This window comes from Polyodon spathula, chromosome 4, assembly GCF_017654505.1.
Source record: "Polyodon spathula isolate WHYD16114869_AA chromosome 4, ASM1765450v1, whole genome shotgun sequence".
Taxonomy (NCBI): Eukaryota; Metazoa; Chordata; class Actinopteri; order Acipenseriformes; family Polyodontidae; genus Polyodon; species Polyodon spathula.
In genome coordinates, this window is record NC_054537.1 from 88745466 (window position 1) to 88766486 (window position 21021).

Below are 21021 nucleotides of genomic sequence, written 5' to 3' on the forward strand. Positions count from 1 at the left end.
GCCTTGTCTTCTCGGGGTGAGGTGGCCGCAACCACTTCCTATCTGCAGCACTGGGATGCTTGTAACTGTTCATGTTTTTCTAGCCGGCCTCATGCAGGTAGCCGCCGGGCACCCACGGACGAGACCTCCGGCCAAACTTATCTTTCACTCCGGCCCTGAGCGCCCTTCACAGTCATAAATCACCTGCAATTGTCATTCATTTATAGCGGATTTCTCTGTGCTGAATAAAGGTGTTTAACAAGGATTCAGTAAAAAAAAAAAAAAAAAAAAAAAAAAAAAAAGGATAACAAATTTACACATTCAGTTGCAAAAATGTGTCGTCCCCTCCCATTTTATTATAGGCAAAGACACTTAAATATAAAACAACTGAGTACCTAAACTGGCTTTGTCCTTGTTCATTGCTTTAACAAAATAAAAAATCTTAAAATCATAATTTCAGTATGCGTTAACAAAAAGCTTAAATACACAAGAGCGTTGCAGAATTCAGCTGGCATATTTATTTATCTGCCAGTAAAAAAAATGACCAAAGCTGCATTGACAAATTTTATATAAACCTTGACATAAGTTATTAAAAAAAAAAAAAAAAAAAAAAAAAAAGGGGGTAAATAAAACATTAAAAACACAATAAAGCCAGGCATAAGTTCATAGATACCATGTCCACTACACTATTTTTTATTAACATGATTGGTAGTAAGTTTGTCAACTCAGATAAGGGGCATTCAAAATAATTTATTTATTATTATTTATGTTTTTAAATTTACAAGTTGTAAGCACCACACATCTTGGCTTTTTTTTTTTTTTTTTTTTAAAGAAGCCTCAAATGAAAATCAACTGTACCCCTGACAGACAAAAGTCACTAGGTCACAAAAGTCACTTATGTCAAATGTTCCAGCACACAATGTTCATCCTCTACTACATTGGCAATTATATTTTTAAAACAAAATTATTTCCCTATTTCCATAAAAAAAAAGAAAAAAAAAAGTAGGTTTTCCTTGTTTGCATGCAATGAAATGGTTCAATCAAGGTGCAAATTCAGTGTACTGAACGTTACAAGAGCCTTTACACTTGAGTATGATACTGTCTGTCAGGCGTCTTATTTATGAACCAAGAATCCAAATATGCTACTGTAACATTCAACTAAGTGCTCTGAGACCAATGCAATTACTTCCAAGTAGAGGCTGCTTCTTTTCATTTATACATTTCAGCGTCAATTCCCACAGCCGCCTCTCTCCTCAGTCCTGAGAACTGCTGTTGGAGAAAGGGCCGAAGTGGGTACTAGCGTACTTCCCCTGTCATTATGCTCCTCGACAGACCAGCAATGTGTTGATAACGACATGGAAGAATCTGATAATCCTGTGGTATTCTCACTCCCACCCACATGTCTGACCTGCCTAACTGAAAAGCTTCTTCTATGTCTCTATTCTTGCCTAGAAAAGGGTTCAAATGGATGGGACGTGTACTGAGCCACTGCTTTTTCTGAAATTAATGACAAGCCAAGCATCATGCGCGAGTTCTGCAATTTCACTGAGTAAAAAATTATTTTTTTTTCGTTCCTGGGTAGTAAGTGTTATTTCCTAATTGCTTATGCCTCAAAAGTATAGAAAATGGCTATTATTCCCCACAAACTTTGCTTTTCCCCCGCCTAATGCGTCACAGCTGCTTCTCCCCAAGCCATCCATGTTGTCCTGAAATGCTACTTCCAGCATTGCTTTGAGTTGCTTTAGTTAACCTTGCTTTATGAAAATTACAGAAAACAGGACAGCAACAGAAGCAGCAGCACATTCTATTAACACACTCCTATATTATATAAACACATTCAAAACAGCAGTAAGAGGTACTCTGAAACCACAAAAGTACGTATTTACTGACTATTATTATGGAGTGCTTAATGTGTTTATACAGCTTTGATATTGATGTGTGATTTAAAAATACAGTCACTCTTCAGTAAATAAAGTATGGCGCTAAAAAATTCTTCGAGGGGGTGGGGTGGGGGAAAGGACACTGATAGTTCTTTATACCAAAATTCTGGAGGACATAAGCAATACCAAATGATTTTGCATTTGGATTGGATTCTTTACAGATGTATGTAAGTTTTGCCAAAAACCTACTACCAGTAAATGCAGCCTGAACTTTAAGCCTTAGAGAGTATTACACCATAGTATCAGTTTTCCAAGTCTAACTTTACAAGTGACAGCATCATCTCATCTCTGCAAAATTACCATGAAGTGAAAGATACATTTGCAAGAATAATAAATGAATAAACTCTATTGCCAACACCAGCAATCAGATAAGAAGGGAAAAAAAAAAAAGAAAACCCAAGAAAATATTACTCTGTTAATATCAGACATTACATATGAGGAAAGTTCCTATTCTGTCCTTTATATTGTTGTTAATGGCCTTACTGGACAATGTAGCTTCCAAATTAACATTGCAAACCCTCTCTTGAACAACAATGCCCTCCCCAAAAGCAGTATCAAGTAAAGTCACGACCTCCCTCTATTTATCTTACAATTTCTGTCTGTAACAATAAAGTGCGCTATCCATGGTGGATCGTGGGTGTAACAGAAAAGAAGTCCCCTCTGCGTGATGTCAGAGATATACAAAATGACCAGGGTGAATCCTAATCCAGTCTTGATCAATGATTATATATATAAGCATTTGAGGGCTGACTTGCTGCGTCAGTTATTAATACACATAGCCTTCATTATAGGGGTGGGCACTACAATAGGCTCCTTCTTGCATGTAGGCCATGCTCTCATCAAAGTGGGACAGTGGGACTGTGTCTTCTTCATTGATGTGGCGCTCCAGATCTGTCTTCAGCACTGGCCGCTGATTGTCTGGAAATGCCATGGAGAAAAGCGCTTCTGGGTCACAAACAAACTTGTACACATATCTCTCTCCAGCTACCTAGAAAATACAAAACAAAAATGTGCATTGGTTAAAATGTTCAGCAGTGAACTCTTTCTTCTACGAGACATAGCAGTGGATGCAGTTGGTGTTATATGTGGTATTGGTAGTTCTGAGTTGCTAAAACAACTACACAGACATTTGTATCCTGTAAACTACATCCAAGACTTAATTTATTACATTTTGGTAAATGTGTATTATTCTAAAAAGTCACTTGCAGTTTCTGTATGAAGAGTGCATTGATATTGGCGAGCATTCTTTACCTTTTGCATGATTCCCTTTTCATAGTAATAGCGAAGGGAGCGACTCAATTTATCGTAGTTCATGGCTGGACGGTTTTTTTGAAGGCCCCAACGACGTGCCACCTGATTAAAGATACAAATTGCTGGTTTTAAGACCCAAATTACACAAATAGGATGGCACTAAAGACAGAGTAAAAACACATACATAAATAACCATTATGACTGTATCTTTTTCAAGTTTAAAAGATAGAATACAAGCAAAGCAAGTAAGCATGTATACACACACACATCTGAGATTTACAATTCACATATTCATTCATATTAATGCAGACAGCCAACAGCTATCTTGTCCGGCTAGATAATACTGCATTCATGTTTGGACTCGCACATAAGATTTACTTTGCTAACATGCATTCTTCCTGTCTTGTCTTGTTTGCTTCAAGGTTTAATGGCTAATTAAGGTAATCCCAGTATTAATCTGGTAAATCTAATTTGTACTGCTTTAATTAAATCCTGACTTAAAATTAAATCCTCTTTGCATGTATTTCTTAGAAAGCAATCCCATCTATTTACATGAGTTACTTAAAGCACCATTATTCTTGCACAGGTAACTTCTGTCCTTTATTTACTCAAGTGGAAATAACAATGCCTTGCACACTTTTAATGCAACAGAAAATGCTGACCACGTCTTTACACGTTGTCATTAAAAATACATTCTGAAGGATTGTGAGAAGGCACCTGTCAGCCAATCTCTTAAGAAGATCAAGAGGAAACCTAATGCAGTTTTGCAGAAAGTTTTGTCAGACTGTCAAAATAGAAAACATCATAGGAATTACCAGCAATACTTCAACACTGTGTAATTTAAGGTGCGCCTTACTGCACTTATTTTTCAATGGTTTTATTAAATGTGGACACCTGCCATCTACATCTGGCAAATAAACAAGGACACAGCACAATAATACAATACTCATATTGTTATGGTTCTAAAGTCTTTAAAACAGCACTAGAAATTGAAAAAAGGCTACATTTAAAATTACCATTGAAATCATAACTGTAGCAAAAACACAGATTTAAACGTCCATGAAAACCTTGGTTAACGTTGTGTTTGTTTTAAACAAAATGCATTTGTGCTGCTTGCCACCTTTGGCTTGGGAAAAAAAAAAAAAAAAAAAACCTCTGCATTGTATAACACTAAAATGTTCCTGTAAAACTGCCTCACCTTCCTGGATACATTTGTTGGCACAGTAATTTTGCCTTCTCCATGACCAGCATGCGGTGTATAGGAGCGCCTATGTAGTTGCACTGCACTAACAGTTGAGTGATTACGTACTTCTGGTAGAAAGCAGGGTGTTCGTTAGACCAGTCAGTTCGTAACTTTGGTGTTCGTAACTCGGGTTCTACAGTAATACATACCAACATCAATCATAATCTTAGAGCTAAAAATAGTGATTTTAACATCCCACCTCTTCTGGCTCTATGAGCTTGAACTCCATGCCCCGACCTGTCCAGGCTATAAAGTGGGAGTTGGAAGGGTCGTCCAAGAGGGCTACCAGAAACTGCCAAAGCTGAAGGGAACCTCGCCGCTGGTACGAGGGTCCTTCTCGGTACATGCCAGGTTCTTGTTTAATATCACCTAGAGCGAGAACGACACATTTGAGCCGGTCTTTATAAAGCTGTTTTATTTTGACTGTAAACAGAGAGTAAAGTACCCCCACAAGCTTTTATTTCTTTATTTTACATCCTCAACATTTTATTATTAAAATCACCACATTCATTAGTCGTTAATTGAACTTATTTTTATTTATTTTTTATTTAACCAATGCATTCTATTTTTAATAATGCTTTACATAAGTATGTGTGACATATTTGTAACCTGTTTGGATTAAGAAAGGATACTTTCTTTTTAAACTTGCAATGACTACAACAACTACCACTAAAAGTAATAATAAACACACAACACCTCACCTTCAAACTTCTCAGGAACCACACAGGTATCGTCATAGAAGTGCCTTGGTACTTTATCATACATGCAACCTGTAGCAGGAAATGAAATACAAAAACAAACTTGAATAGCACTTTAAAAACATTCACTTCAAATCTGACTTGGATTGTTCTTTGTGCCAACACAATGTACATGCAGTACAGTATACTGTGTGCAAGTATGGATCCATAACTATGGTATTAAACATTGCTCAATTTAGAAATACTACGCCAAGAAGGAAACAAGACATCAATTGCATTGTAGTTGCTCCATTCCAGGTTTTCCTGCAAGTTAAAAGAATTAATCTGCATGTTTAAGAAACAAGCTCACACTAATTGAGGTCAAAGTAAAACCGCAAATAACAGACTGCAATTCAATGGGAGCCTGACCATGATAAATGGATTATCAATGTAGTCCAGTTATTAATAACTTACAAGGAATCACAACTTTTGACCTAACCCATATGTCTGGAAGAAGTATGCCTTCAATGTAGGTTATCTTGGGTCTGATTAAACTGTGACATTAAAATCAACTCTTTTCAATGCACACAATAACTTCTTATTTTCACATTGAGCCTAGTATATTAACACAATTATCAGCTTGCACAACTTACCTTCAGTTCTGCTGGAATGGGGCAGGAAGCTTTCTTGCCTCATGTAGATGGAATGACAGCTAGGCACCTCTAAAAGAAAAGAACAAAACAGTAAAGGGATTGTCTGAAACTGAAATGTATAAACTGAACACACTGTTAATCAAAAGTAAAACAGTTAAACAAACAAAAAAAACACAACCTCCGTAAAACTAATTAGAATTGACAACAATATTGTGTGATTGTTTTGGATTAACAATAATAATGTTACACTTCTAAAAGGCAGCTGGAATTAGAAACCTTAACATCTGAATTCACACAAATAAGGGACACAAGCTTTTGAAACAAATTTATATAGATGTATTTGCCATACTTTATGCTAAACCCTTTAGCCATTGAAGTTACATTTGACAAGAACATGATGCTTATTACATTAAACACATAACACCTTACCAGGTAATAATGATCACATGGCCTCAAGACAATCAATTTTACCATAGAAACCACAATTAGTTTAAAATGGATTTGAATTACAATTAGTTTATTGGAGTGCAATTGGAAGTTAGCCTTAAATCAAAAATCCCCCAATAAACAGATTTAACTGATAGGTTTATGGAGAAATACTCCCAAGTTATATGGTAGGCAAGAAGGCAAATAAACTATGTACATAAAAAACCGAATACCTAGATAAAGCTATTGTAATGTATATGTACGCACAAGCCTCTTAACAGTGGTGCTGGGCACACAGAATGATGCATGATTCTCTAACTAGTTTGCATTCAGGTAGAGAATATCACCAAAGCCTTCGATTTAGTAAACATCTGAATATGCTGAAATTGCTGACAAAATAAATAAATAAATAAAATAATTCATTGATAGTCAACCACTTGGTTTGTGAAAAATAAAAGCCACACTTTATGTAAGTTTCACAGGTTTGGTAAGGCATCGTTCATAGGTGTACAGCAGGGGTCTGAATTGTTTATGAACTGCATGCACTATAACAAGATCAAATATTAAGCCACTTCTGAGGGCCTTGCATTTTACATATGGCTCCAAGCAGGGGTGCACTACTGTGGGTATCATTGCACACTTTCTGTTTATTGAAGAGATGTTTGTTTCTCAACTTGGAGAAGGTTACAAGAGCTAGTTCATAATGCAAACGATAACAGGAAAACATACTGTACATTCCATAAAAGGAAGGAAGGCTAGCAAAAGCAAAACTACAGATAAAACACGGTTTGGTTCTAGTTATCCTCCTGAAAGCAAATATTTAACAAACAGGATATATTATTACAAAATGGTATTCTGTTTTTCTCAAATTATTCATGCCTATCATAATAGGTCAGAGACTAATCTAATTGTAAAAACATTTCCAAAGTGATTATTCAATAACATGACTAACACAGTTAATTAGGAGCCATAAACATTGCTCTGAACTTCATCAAAAGTAATGGCTGGCCCAAGGAAATTACTGCTAATTAAATTGCCTCCTGCCTACATTTCTACCTGATATAATAAAAAGCAAATAGATGAGGTTCAGCATTTACAGTAATAAATTATACTAAATGCTCAATTCTCCCAGACATTACACTGCAACTTTACATGGCATCACTGTATACAGCTTGCTATGAAATTATTTCTCATTTTCCATTTTGCAGTTTTGAGTAAAAGCTCTCTCCAGATTAGAAAAATATTTCAAAAAACAAAAGTGAATTTTAAAACCTTTTCAAATATAATTCTACTTTAGCCGAGCCAAACAGCTGAACTTTTTAAAAAAGGCCACAATTCATGCTATGCATGTACTATACTAGAATTTGTTTGTCTAAAACCATGAGCATTGTTCTTTCTTAAAACCATGCCACATTTTACTTCAGAACATTTGACACTCCTTCTGTGAGACAAAACACTGGCCAAATATCCATTTGAATGGAATTTAGACTGAATCCTCATGTTCATCTTTACTTGGTGAATTGACTCTCATTCGGTTATTATATACTAGGAAAAACAGGAAGGCAGTGTTAGGGTTTCATGTTACAAGAAGCAGACCCACTGCTGCTGAGCATTTTATCAAAATAATCTGACAAAGAAGCAGCTGTGCAACAGCTACATTCCAGCCTAACTGGGGAATCAAGTCCTCCCTCTGCCACCATTTTATGAATGGAAACACAAAGCTTCTGGAGCTTCATTCATGCCAGAGCTGTGCTTGCAGCCCGAGGCCTCTCAGGACCAATTACTCTGTAGTAGGGCTGACATGGCTGATTTAAAGCAGCTTTCCATTACGGGATTATGGAAGTGACCTGTGTTCATCTGACCCTCTACAGTGTAAATCCAGATCATTACAGTAACAATCCTCAATGAAATCAAGGTCCAATCCTCCCACGGGTACGTCCATTGCAACATAAAGGTTTCATACAGATTGACACAAAAAAACTGTTTGAAAATGTGTTCTTCATGGGAACTGCTTTATTTCAATCCAAACTTATTTTTTGGGGGAGGGAAGAGGCTAATGTGAAATGATACATAAAATTAACCTTATAATGCCCAAGTATTTTTTTTTTTAAATGAGAAAGGCTACTATATTTAAGTAACTGGATTATGTTTCTTGTACAAAACACTTTTTTCCCCCTGTCCGGCAACACAATTTACTGCATAAGAAAAATTCTGGCTTCTGAGACTGGATTTAAAAAACAGCAATGTGGAGCGACATTATTTCACTGTGCATCGGGAACTTAAGGAAAAATACCCACTGGTAGTTCCATTTCGAAAAGTAAAATCAGCCAGCTCATTGAAAAAACAAAAAGTGCTAAAAACTGCAAGCTTGGTTGCAGAATGTCTAACAGAGGCATCCTTTGAAATTGTCTGGCTATTAGCACGCCACAGAAAGGCTTTTACAGATGCAGAAATTGTAAACAAATGTTTCGTGGCTTCTGCGGAAATTTTATATGTAGATTTCCCCAACAGATACTAAAACAAATTAGGGGGCTACAGTTATCTGATACTACAGTGATGAGGAGGGTTGAAGCGATCGGCCAAGACATCTGACAACAAGCAACTTCAGACGTTTCGACAGCTCCTTGTTATAGTCTTGCTATTGAGGAGAGTACTGACATATGCACTGTATCACAATTGTGTGTGAGCTCGTTTCCCCAAAGACAAATGCTTCTGCGAAGAACTCCTGGATTTGATTCCACTAAAAACACAAACAAGGGGTGACGATATTATGAATGCATTTTTTTTTTTTTTTTTTTTTTTAAATCAGACTGGCCTGTCTTGGAGGAAACACGTATCTGTGTGTACTGACAGTGCCCCAAGTATGAGAGGCAAAGAAAAAGGATTGCTGGGTCTAATGAAAAGGAAAGAGAGGATTCCACATTTTTGTGTTTCACTGCATAATTCACCAAGATGCTCTTGTGAACAAGGTGAAAAACAGCGAAATGCAAAAGATTATGCAGATTGTCACCAAGATTGTGAATTTGATTGTTTGAAAAGCCCTGAACCACCGGCAGTTTAGAGAATTAATAGAGGAGTATAGCGATCTGGTTATGCATAGCAAAGTCAGGTATCTTTCTTGAGCTGCTCCCTGTAACTCGCAACTTCCTTGAAGTAATGGAAAAGAAGAAAAGGAACTTGATGAACCAGACTGGTTAATAAAGCTGGTGTTTCTTACTGACATTACGAGCTCACTCAATGTTCTCAACCTACAATTACAAGGCAAGCAAAAAATGCCAAGTGACATACTCTGTGTTATAACGGCATTTCAGAGCAAAATAAGAACATGATTTGTTCCTGACTTACAAATTGTTACCTTTCTACATTTTCCAAAATTAAAGTCACGCACATCAGAAAATACAGGCTACTAAATCATTATAGAGCTGATTTTTCTGTACTTTTTGGCCGAACTACAGAAGGAATTTCGTGCAGAATTGAAGATATTGTGGGTCTGAAACTTTTTTGTTTTGTTGAGAACCCTTTTCTTGCAAGTGTTTCATCTGTGTTACCTGCTTCTCACAGACCTAGGAGCAGTGGAAAATGAAATAGTGGAGCTCCAGTCAGATGACATTTCGAAAGCAGAGCTGAGGCAAGGAGTTTATCATTTCTGGAATTGAAGGTTAGGCCTGAGTTGCGCTATCCAATTCTGAGATAAAGTGCTCAAAGGGTGCTGTCTTTTTGTGTTAGCACACACACATCTGAATCTACTTTCTCCACAATGAACGCAGGAATAAACTGACACAAGAACATTTGGACAGTCTCAGAAGGACTGCAGTAACTGAATACACATACTGCAGACAGAAGGTCAAGGAGGAGCTGGCACACTCTTCCTCCTGTTAAGCAGGTAAGCATTGTATTTAATATTTTGTGCGGCCCTTGTTTGATATTTTTTTAAAAAAATTAAAAAACAGTGAAGACCACTGCAGCTGTGCTTTATTCCATACAATTAAACAAAACCTATTAGGAGGACTATAAAGTAGGGTTACACCAAAGTAGTGGCAGGTGAACTACACAACTGTAGATAATCTAATTACAGATCTATACACTTCTCAAAACTTTTAACAATTATTTTTAAAGAAAATATTGTAGCCTTACTAAGTCAAATACATTGGAGGAAGAATATTTAACTATTCCCCTTTTGTGTGAATAGTAGTGCTTAAAGCTACCCAAAAAACTGTGTAATTATTCTGTTTCTAAGACAGTATTTCTATAAATTCTAGCTGAATGTTCAGGACATGGGTTACAGTAGAATAAAAGGTAAAAATAAGTACAAGTAGAAATTATTCTGCAAGGAAACCAGGTTTTACTCATACATAATTGAAATGACTAGCTTAAATGCAGTTTTATACAAATTCAACATGATTTTACAATTAAATCATTACTATCAAGGCTTACAGGCATTTACATTGGCCTTAGTCTTAACAGTAGCAGGGCCTGATTAATGCATAGGCAAACTAGGCAGCTGCTTTGGCCCAAAACAACTTTTTTTTTTTTTTCTAAAACAGACACGGAATTGCATTTAAACTGACTCATTTCTCACAACTCAAACTGGCTGACACGGCACTTACTCTCGCTCATTTTAGCGTGGCGACACAAGTAAATTCCAGGTCAGTTTGATTTTGCTTGAATACAAGAAACAAAGTCTCTTTCGGTCGCAATAAAGTACAAACAAAAAAGCAGGAAGAAGAAGAATGCTAGCGGCAAAGGGGGGCACTCAAAATATGTTTACAAATCAGTAAAAACGAACAAGCATTTTCTTTAACAAAGTGTACCAAAAACCACCTTTGCTCAACAGTTAAGCAAGGAAAGGTCACTCCTTTGCTGTATTGGCGATTGAGAAAGAAGTAAGCAATTTTAAACTGCATTTGACTTAAGGTTGCCAACCACCCATACATTTAAGGACATTCAGTAAAAAAAAGTCACATTAACACAAATGAAAATAACAAAAAAAAGTTAAGGATGGTATTTTTTAAATTGTTTTTCATTTCCCAAATGCTCGGATGACATACCTACACGTTGTAATTGCAATGAAAAGTATAAAAAAAAAAAAAAAAAAAAAAAAAAAATGACAATTAACAATACTGTGCTGAAATGAGCATACGTGTTTTTCAACCAAGTAACCAAAGCACAGCGAGACCAGCTTGCAATGCTTTTCCTAGACTGTTATTGGAAATATGCTAGATAGCCTACATGGAATTTATGCAGTAACAAGTGACTGACTTAATGGGTCTTAGCCAGGACCTGGCAGCTGACGAAAACTGGCACAAAATTGCGCTCTTGTGTACACCTAGCGGACAGCCTCGTTTTCCTAAACTAAACGGCAAGTTTGCCATTATGTTGGCTTTGCCACACAGTACTACAGAATTAGAACAAGCGTTTTCTGAAATGAACCTTGTAAAAACAGACCAAAATCAACTGTCTAAGGAATGGAATTCTGACCATCAAGAGTGCTGTTAAAAACAGCACCAGCTTCACAACTAAGCAAATGATCCAGTCTGTAAATGTGTCCACGTATGACCAAAAAAAGTAAATAAGACCTAAAGAAATTTAAGTATACAAAACTAAACTATTTTAGAATTTATTTTATTATTTTAGGTTTTTTTTTTTTTTTTTTTTTTTTTTTTTTAATGTCAGTAAAAAAAAAAAAAAAAAAAAACCTCACTGCAAATCCATATGTCAGTAAAAACAAAATTGCAAGGTTGGCAACCCTGACTTGACTACATGACAACGTGCAGGTACGTTTTTTATATATAAACTACTGGGGACCTACAGTTAGTGGACAAAAGTTTGAGCACCCTCCTATATAGAAGTATCACAATAAATCGGGAAAGGTTATTATCAAGCTCCGCTATGGGATTTGACGTAGGCTTCAGGTTTTTCCGAATTTACTTTGAAATATATTTATTACATCCGGCTCTGCACGGAGGTCTGGCCTCGGAAGGACTTCAAGGACAGGGAGTTTCAAACTTGTTGCGTGTGATTGCTAAATGTATTTGTTTTCTTGTTTCAGCAAAAATAATAATAATAATAATAATAATAATAATAATAATAATAATAATAATAATAATAATAATATTTGTCCATAAGACAGTTAGATGAAAAACTACAGATTGAACCCTTTGTTTTTAATAAAAAGACCTACATGTTTGATTTTGTTTTACAAGTTCTTGACACCGATCCTGGACCCAAACTAAAAGGCCACTGCCTAAGCTTGGCTCGGAGGATTCCATTCTCTGCCTCATTCCTTATTTCTCATCCTCATCCTTGACCTCCGAGTTAATGGCTTTGGCCTCTGCCTCATAGGTCTCTCGTCTTGAATTCAAGTACAGCAACACTTTTTAATTTGTTTTAATTTCACATCAGGATACAAGGTTGCAATTGTAAGAATTGTGCAATACAAACCTGAGTCATATGTGAAATCCCTTGGCTCCTGTTTAATAATCATTGATGGTGGATAATTCTGACTGGCTGGACCCCCCACCATGGCAGCATGCTCATATACGGGATCAGGGTACTCCTGTTTGAAGGTCTGTGGTGGGTATGGGATGTTGGGCTCTGACATTTGCCTGTGGTACATAGGCCGACCATCTCTGGACATTGCAGAGGGGGTGGGAAATGAATGGCAGGGCTCTGACAACTGTCGTCGAAATCTGGAAGAAAAAGGCCAAAATTGTATGCAACGTAGCCTTTTTAAAGTGAAATTTTTGTTTGGAAATAAGTCAGCTCAAAAGGTATTTGTACGTGTTTTATGAGCAGAAAGTTGGCCTAGAAGTCATACTTTAAACAGGTTCAGAATGCAGAATTTATATAAGCTTCATTAAAACATCCAAATGTCACAATACCATCATGATTTACAGTAAACACATGTCATTTAAAATTACTGGCAAGGGCCAAAATAAAATCACCAATGATATTTTTCAAACAAACAAAACTTCTTTATGGTGGTTTTTAAAATCCATTACATGTTGTTCAGTTCCAGGATCGTACACCTCCTGACTATCCTACTACCTACCACACAAAGCAGTTTGAAATCCTTATATCTTTCTTTCATTAGAAAAAGGAAGACATCATATAGAGACTTTCACTGTTTTACTATGTTCATGGTACATCACAATCATAAAGCAACAACTGTCAGCTTCAATAAAGCAAACAACAACTTCCACTGATTTTGTTCTCATTCATTTCCTCACCTGTGGTCCATTGAGAAAGAGTTGTCAGGTATTTGCTGGGACGGTGGAAGGTGAGAAGGATAGGTCCTGTCTGGTTTGGGAGTTGGTGCTGGATTGGGTGAAGCATGGTGGAGAGGGGACACTGGAGTGCTGCTGGATGGTGTCGGTGAACAGGAAGGCTTCATTCCCACTTGTGGCTTCTGATCATAAGCACTGTGATCGATAACCAGCAAATTCAAAAGACATTATCCATTAGGATAATGAGCTGAATGACAGGAACATGGAAGATGGTGGTATGATTGACAGGGTGAAACTCACAATAGCCCTGCATTCTGAAATGCCTTGTTTAGGTATATTACTGAAATTACCAGGTTCCAGGGGTCTGAACAGTCGGGCGATTGCTAAGTCAACACTTTCACACCACAGTCTAGGTTTAGTAATAGGAGTTTTTAATACATGAACAAAAATACAAAAACTAACAAATGTTTCCGTCTCCCACCTACTTAACAGTGATTATGGAGTCTTTAAAGAAAAGAGATCCAACGCAGGCCATAGTTCAATGTAAATGTTTGGATGCAGACATATTAAGAACAAGCACATAGTGTAAATGAGAAGCTGTGCGGGTTTCCCTCGAGATGATCAGACTGACGGTGTTAGAAAAATGGAATCTTCCACAAAATAATTACATTAAATGCTATTGAACTGTGAAAGCAACACATGTTTATCTAATCTTTAAAAGCTAATTTGATACTTGGTTATTAAATGGAAGTTATTTGTACACAGAAATAAATCAACTATTTTACTAAAACTAACTGATAGTCTGTTTCAATTTCTTTTAACTCTGTCCATACTTTCAGGATTACCCTTTTGAATCAAATACAATTTTAATAAGCAAAGCTTAGATTTGTTTTATTGTTAAGGTTAGCCTTTAAATAGTATTTTTCTGTCAAATGTGGTTTAACATATATTTAGGGGCTTCTCATGCACATATTTTTTGTGTTTGAAAAAGGCATTTTTATGAAGTGCACACAAATCATTGTACATTATTCCCAGTTAAATAAGGTACAACAGGTGTTTGCAATGTTTTCTTACCTGACATTACACAAGCACTTTTCCCCATAACTGAACTGGAAAGGTTGTTCTTGATTGCAAGTGGAGCTTAACTCTGAGCAAGGACTCTGGGGTTCCTTTTTGATTTTCAGTGGGAGACTGTGAAAAGCCACTACAGATGGAAAAACAAAACGATCAGGGAGGTCAGCATAAAATGCATTCAGTAAAGACAGATCCAATGTACAGTGCAGTGTCCCCCCCATTACTTTACGACTGAATAATTCATGAACTCTTTAAATTCATGGTTAAGCCATGTTGACAGGCAATCTTTACTTTATTACGCAAGAACCCTTGATTAATTCACAATATTTACTTTTTCATTTTTGTTTTATATGTTTAAGCCAGATGATGAAATAACACTGTTAAATAAATCAGCTTTAAGAATAAGTAGGGGTTACTTATAAAATGGCAGTATATAACAACATGAACCAAAACCGATGACAGACTAAATACTTTTTTGTGTGTTTAGTATTGCCACACCACCACTGAGTACTTTATACTCACTGAATGTCACCAAGCCCTGTACTTGCATATTTTAAAGAAACCATCTACAGTGTTAATTACAAGTAATTTGTACATTATCTTTATACTCTAGACACATTTTGAATTCTCATTAAATAATACCAAGTTCTCCAAGGGAAGGCAGACTCTAGCTTACCAGCACACCTCAAAGCACGACATTAATCTGTACAATTTACTTTTCCTTTCCACATGGACCCAGCTCACGTAAAAGGCTGTTAAGTACTAAATGATTTCTGATCAAATCCCCATCATCTGCAGTCATGATCAACACTAATTTAATTACCTAGGTTGAACACGGCTCCAGCCTGCTGCTTTCATTGTTTAGTATTTCAGCCCGTTAACTTCTAGTGCGCCCCAGGTGTCAAGCAAACACTGCTGGGGCCTGGATCGTTTATTTTTTATTTTATTTTTTTAAAAGATGTTTTAATCTGTTCAATATGAAGGCATACACAGCAAGCAACATGGCAGATACACTAGAATAACTACATTATTCTCCAGATATAGATTTCAGTGTTGAAACGTCATGTCTGCTGACAGCACATGACCACGCACAACTAATAAGTGCTGTACATGTATTCAAATCTAATAATTATTGAGAGTTGGGAGTTAAGTGCAATTTTCATAGAATATGATTGCTGACCAATCACATGCACACACAGAGCAATCCTATCTTCCCTTTAAGGTCCACTCTACAGAAACCTCACAAGATTCAGAGATAAGAGAAAAGAACCCATCACAGACAAGTGTGCAGATAGTATTTCACATTAAAAATGTAAAGGTCAACCCATCTTGTCAGCAGCATTCTGATTGTTTATAAACCCTTCAAAGTAAAAATAATCACAAGATCAAGTCAGCAACAGCACACATTGGACTAATATGGCACCATAAGATCACAATTACTGTCTTGCGTGCTAGACTTATATGAAATATGCTGTACAGTTACACATTATTTTAAAAGTCGTTGCAACATCTGCATATTGAAAAATTTAGTAATTTACAAAAAAAAAAAAAATCAGTTCATAACTGACACATGAAGGAATTCTACAAAACGGCAATGAATTTAATCTGCAATAGACTGCTCAAGTCACAGCTTAATGAAAACCTGAACAGCCAAAGTGTACTGATTGCACTGTAAAAAGTGCAAAACCATAGGATACTGTAGTCACATTGCATACTGTATGTGTACCTGTTCTTTTCCTACTGTAATTGATACAATGCTGGTACAATTCGGTTAACTTTTATGTAATTTACTTAGAGATCTTTAGACAACCAAATCTTATATTTGTGTGTGTGTATATATATATAAAATGTAATTTTGGTACATAGATTATCCTCAGTCACGTCACACCCTTCTAGATTTTTTACAATCAAACGTGTTTTACAGTATTTTCATTTAGCCTGGTCACGTTGCTTGTGTGGTTGCACTCTCCCATTTCGGACTTGAAAAACTTGCTCCTGTCGGGTCAAAATACTATAAACGTAATGAAGTACCCTACTGTAGCTACTGTGCAAGCTAGTCAAAACTTCAATTTTAGGGAAACATTACTTACAAAGATGTTTATCAAGTAAAACAAAATATCAATTGATGACTTATCTGTGTAGCAAGCATACCATTTTCGAGTGAACAGTTGTTTCTCTTTGAACCTAAAAAGGACATTTAATGCAAACACAGACCTACTAAATTGATGAATCAATCTGATTTCCTAACTCTGTACAATGTTCTGTGTCTGCACAATCTAAATTATGTCATCACTATGATTGCATTGGCCATCTCATCATCACCAGCTTGTTTGGCTCACCGGCTGTAATAGCTCTATTAGCCAGCATCAAAGCTCAAATCATTAATACTAAACCAGAAGTGCATTTTCAAATAGGGAGCCAGCTGGCTAGGGGCTGAAAAGCTTTAAATAAATGCCAATAAAACTTAGCCTGCTGTTAAGATAAAGAAAGAGTAATTGCAATGAAAGACATAATTTTAAATAAATCGCCAGTAAACACCTTATTAGTGAAGTATCAACCACTGCTTCAAATTGTTACTGCACATAATACTAAAAAGCTACAAGATTGACAGCACCTTTTACATTAGACAAGTCCATTAATATAGTATTATAGTACAGTACAGTACTGATTTTAGATGGATAGCTCTGCGATTGAAATCCAGGATGCATTAGTTAGTCTAATTTTAAAACCATTTGTTACAATAACAGCTTTTTTTCAGTTCTTGAAGAAAATGAAATGATGCTCCATTATCCACATGTAATTTCTGTGGCCACGTTGATGGGGCTGTAATGTTAGAGTTCTGTTTCTCTGTGTGTGAACAGAGTGCCGTACACTCATCTGAGAATCTGAAGAAATGACCCTGGGTTAGCAGATGCCCTGGGCTTTTCTTCTCAGTGCATTCTGCACTGTGAAACTGTTACGACAACAGTGACATCTGACACCTTTGTGCTGGAAAAGCATCAACACAGGTAATTGTTTTAAAAACCCAAAACTTCTAACCATGAACTCAAACAGCCACTGGCAGGATGTGATCTTCACAGGTCAAAAGATAAATTGACCTTTTACCGAAGTCACTGTCATGGTCACCCCATTATCACACCCCACTTATAAAATAACTTGCAATATACAAATGCACAGCAGAAAATAACTACCAGTGCGAGTAGCTAACAGGAATGCATGATATGAATGTAACTCAGAATTATCTTATACATGAGGATAAGAGGATTCCAATACTAAGTCATTTAAACAGATTTAAATAAAACGACAGTCAAACTTAGCCTGCTTCTGAGATTAAAGATTTAATAAAAAGAAGAAAAAAAAAAGTTATCAACTGTGATTTTCTGGGATGGCAGTCGCTCCACAGTTTAAGAGCAAATAAAGCCCTGCTGCTGTGTGCACTTCCCAAATGTGTACAATCTTAACATCCTTATATCCTTTCTTCCATCAATAAAACTCGTCCCTGTAGAGCAGGCCCCAATATTCAGGGTTTTATTACAATTAGAAACGGTTTAACAGTGCCTTTATTGCTATTGTAACTGTTGTGAATCTTTAAAATGTACCGATTTATTTACATGTCACCACTTTGCTTGTCTTCTGTGTGGCAGTGCCCTGCAATGGAGTTTCCTGATTGGTGGGTTAAAGTTCTGAGGTTTCCATGGTCAATAACAGCACTTGTGAGAAATAGGCAGCCATTTTATCTCTGATCAATATGTCAGTTTTATCTCAGGGAGGAGGAGTAGGCCTTTATTGATTAGCTGCTAACCTTTTGATGCATCATGGAGTTTCTTACTGCTGCTTCAATAAAGTAGAAAAGGGGAGCAAAGCATTGATGATGGCCAGGTGCATTAGATGCAGCAAAAAGGTTATCGAAGAGATCCAGTGTCAGAGACTGCTGCCTGCCATATAGCCAAGAAAAGGAAAGTATTACTAGCAAGAAATGTGAACAAGATTCAAAGCTGACATCCATAAAATACATTTACAAAATATGTACCCTGCTGCCAAATACTTTAGTAGTACTTGTACTGTTTTAATACAACATGGGTGCGTGTGCTCGTACTGTACGCGGGCCACTACTACGCAAGATAACCTCCGATCAGAGAAAGATACATTTCAAGCAAGAAATCTTAAGAATCCAATTTTAAAGGGAAATCTGCCATTTCCATATAAATTTGTAATTTTGCATTGTTTGACTAACCTGACAATATTGTACATTAAATGCAGCAACACAATTTAAAACCGTTGCAACTACGACAAAAAGGGAGCACTTCGAATTGACAGGAAAATGTCACTATAGATTTTTTCTGCGCTAGATTTAAAAATGCTGATCAATAGCAAATTTTGCACTGTCTATTGGAAGTAAAGATTCTCCAGCCAGCATGTCAGGTGTAAAGTTTTCAAATTACATCAAGATTAATGTGAATCTGTTTATAATGGATCTTTTAAAAATAGATGCAGCTTTTAAAAGATTTCTAGACTGGAAATATTGCTTGTATGCCACACTATGACTTTCTACATGAAATTGATCCAATTCTGCTGGAAATGTTCTCAATAATAACTCGTTTTACAAATTATCCAGGATACATTTAAAATCACATGCTAATAACATTTTTATTATAAAAATGCCATGATCCATACAGAAAAACAAAAATGGCAGCTTTCCAGAAATCCTGCAGCACCAAATTGCACTGAAAAAAATGTTTAAAATGACTCCACCAAATCAAATTACAATATGGAAAAAGTGTCAACATTTATTATGTAGCTGAAGAGCTTAGCCACTCCCAGAATGTGATTGTCTGCTGAAATCATTTTCAATTTCAAGCTAAAGCTACTGGAATAAACAAAGACAAAAATAATAGTCCTGGGCTTGTTGAATACAACTGTTATCTAATCTGCTTAAAATGAAAACGGATGTATTGCAGGGAATAAAAGGGAAACTCTACCCCTTTAACAAACAGAGCTAATTATTTAAGAACGTTCCAGAACATCATGCCTCATGGCAAATCATTGTCACCAGTTTCATACTTTATCACAGCATTGTTTAAGTGAGTTGCCATCAATTAAAATGTGCATTTACTGGCTCAACATATTTTCAGTTAAAGCGACTCCACAGTCAGAACAAGTTTCATTTTGAAAGGTCCCTAATGTGGATAAATTAGCACCATTTTAAATTAGTTTCCAAAATAGATCTTCTGCCACAGATATGGCACACTTTAATTAAAATTTGTATACTGGAAATAGGCAGTACATCTGATACCTATTTACAAATACAGTATTGTGCAAAATAATATTATTGGATGGAAATGTAGAAACCTCAGTAAAGCTTAAGCAATAATTACAATACGTATTATATGAGCTACAGTAACAGACACCCAAGAGCATGCAAAACCATGTCAAGATTTGTACACGGTTATCCATCCGTCCTCTAGTTTTAGTTTAGGGATCTGTTCAGAGTACTGACTGAATTCTATACCATTTGTTTCAAAGCTGTGTATTTAGAGTGTTACAGTATTAAGTACATTTGCCATTTGAAGCTATCCACAGCATCCCCTGAAATTAAATTATTTATATACTAGTACAGTAAATATATTTTTTTGTATTTGACTGAATTAATAATATTCCAGTCTTTAAATTCTGACTTAAATGTAACAGAGCTATTAGAAATGACTTCAGCCAAAGTACATACATTATTTATTTTAATTATTCTTTAAAGCTTAGGCCCATGATTTTGCACTTTGTCTCTGTCTATAAAAGAAAAACAAAAAAAAAAAAAAAAAACAACAACATTTCACAAACACAGCTGAACTGGACCAGTGCCAAACTACTGTCAACTACAGCCTCCTCTACATTAGCAAACAGTGTGATCTTAAATGCCAGCAGAATTGCCGCAAGTATTCAGTGCCAAGCAGCTCTCAATCTCACTCCCTCACAACTGTGCATTACAGAAATGTTAAGAAAATATATTTCGATTTACAAGGAAAGATTTACTTGGAAGTAAGACCACTGTCTCGCATCCAGTGGTGTCACACAAACACACACAAAAATCATTACAACCAATACAAACGGAAATAAGACACCCAAAACAGGTCTAAACAGAATTTGCCTGTTTTAACTGTTCCATTGACAATGTCCAATTTGGAATGTAATAACAAGAACACTAACCAGGAAACATTTGGGGACTTGACCAAATATTTGTATGTGGTGAACCAGTTCCAATTAAAAAGACTAAACTAAAGCACTTCAAATGTAATCCCGTCTCGTCTTTTTTTTTTTTTTTTTTTTTTTTTAATTTACAACCTGAACTATAAAAGCAGAATTCTCTAATGCTGCAAACTGCTAACATAATTTTTCCAAAAGTTGATTGACGGCTCTCAGAAATATGCCGATTGGTTCTCAATCTGCCACCAGCAACAAAAGTCATATGAATTACACTGTCAGTGTACTGTCTTCAACACCTTAACCCAGCCAGTATCCCTAACTCCCAAAACATCCCTATTCATAGGCATGCCACCTTTC

The 21021-nt window shown here is 36.1% G+C and overlaps 1 protein-coding gene across 6 annotated transcripts in view; it reads right to left on the reverse strand.

The window, feature by feature from the left end:
* Nucleotides 1-325: 325 nt before the first annotated feature.
* The window catches only part of etv1 (ETS variant transcription factor 1), a 28766-nt gene continuing 8070 nt past the window's right edge, over nucleotides 326-21021 (reverse strand). For 5 of the 6 annotated variants that reach the window (XM_041248951.1, XM_041248952.1, XM_041248950.1 and 2 more), the window contains 8 exons: nucleotides 14470-14599; nucleotides 13399-13590; nucleotides 12611-12858; nucleotides 5744-5812; nucleotides 5115-5183; nucleotides 4613-4782; nucleotides 3171-3272; nucleotides 326-2907 (listed from right to left, as the gene is read on the reverse strand). In XM_041248951.1, coding sequence (XP_041104885.1) covers nucleotides 2686-2907; nucleotides 3171-3272; nucleotides 4613-4782; nucleotides 5115-5183; nucleotides 5744-5812; nucleotides 12611-12858; nucleotides 13399-13590; nucleotides 14470-14599 — 1202 coding nt within the window. In that variant the 3' untranslated portion in view covers nucleotides 326-2685. Of the gene's footprint in view, nucleotides 2908-3170; nucleotides 3273-4612; nucleotides 4783-5114; nucleotides 5184-5743; nucleotides 5813-12610; nucleotides 12859-13398; nucleotides 13591-14469; nucleotides 14600-18271; nucleotides 18405-21021 lie in introns of all 6 variants that reach the window. The other variant, XM_041248954.1, reaches the window with a different exon arrangement.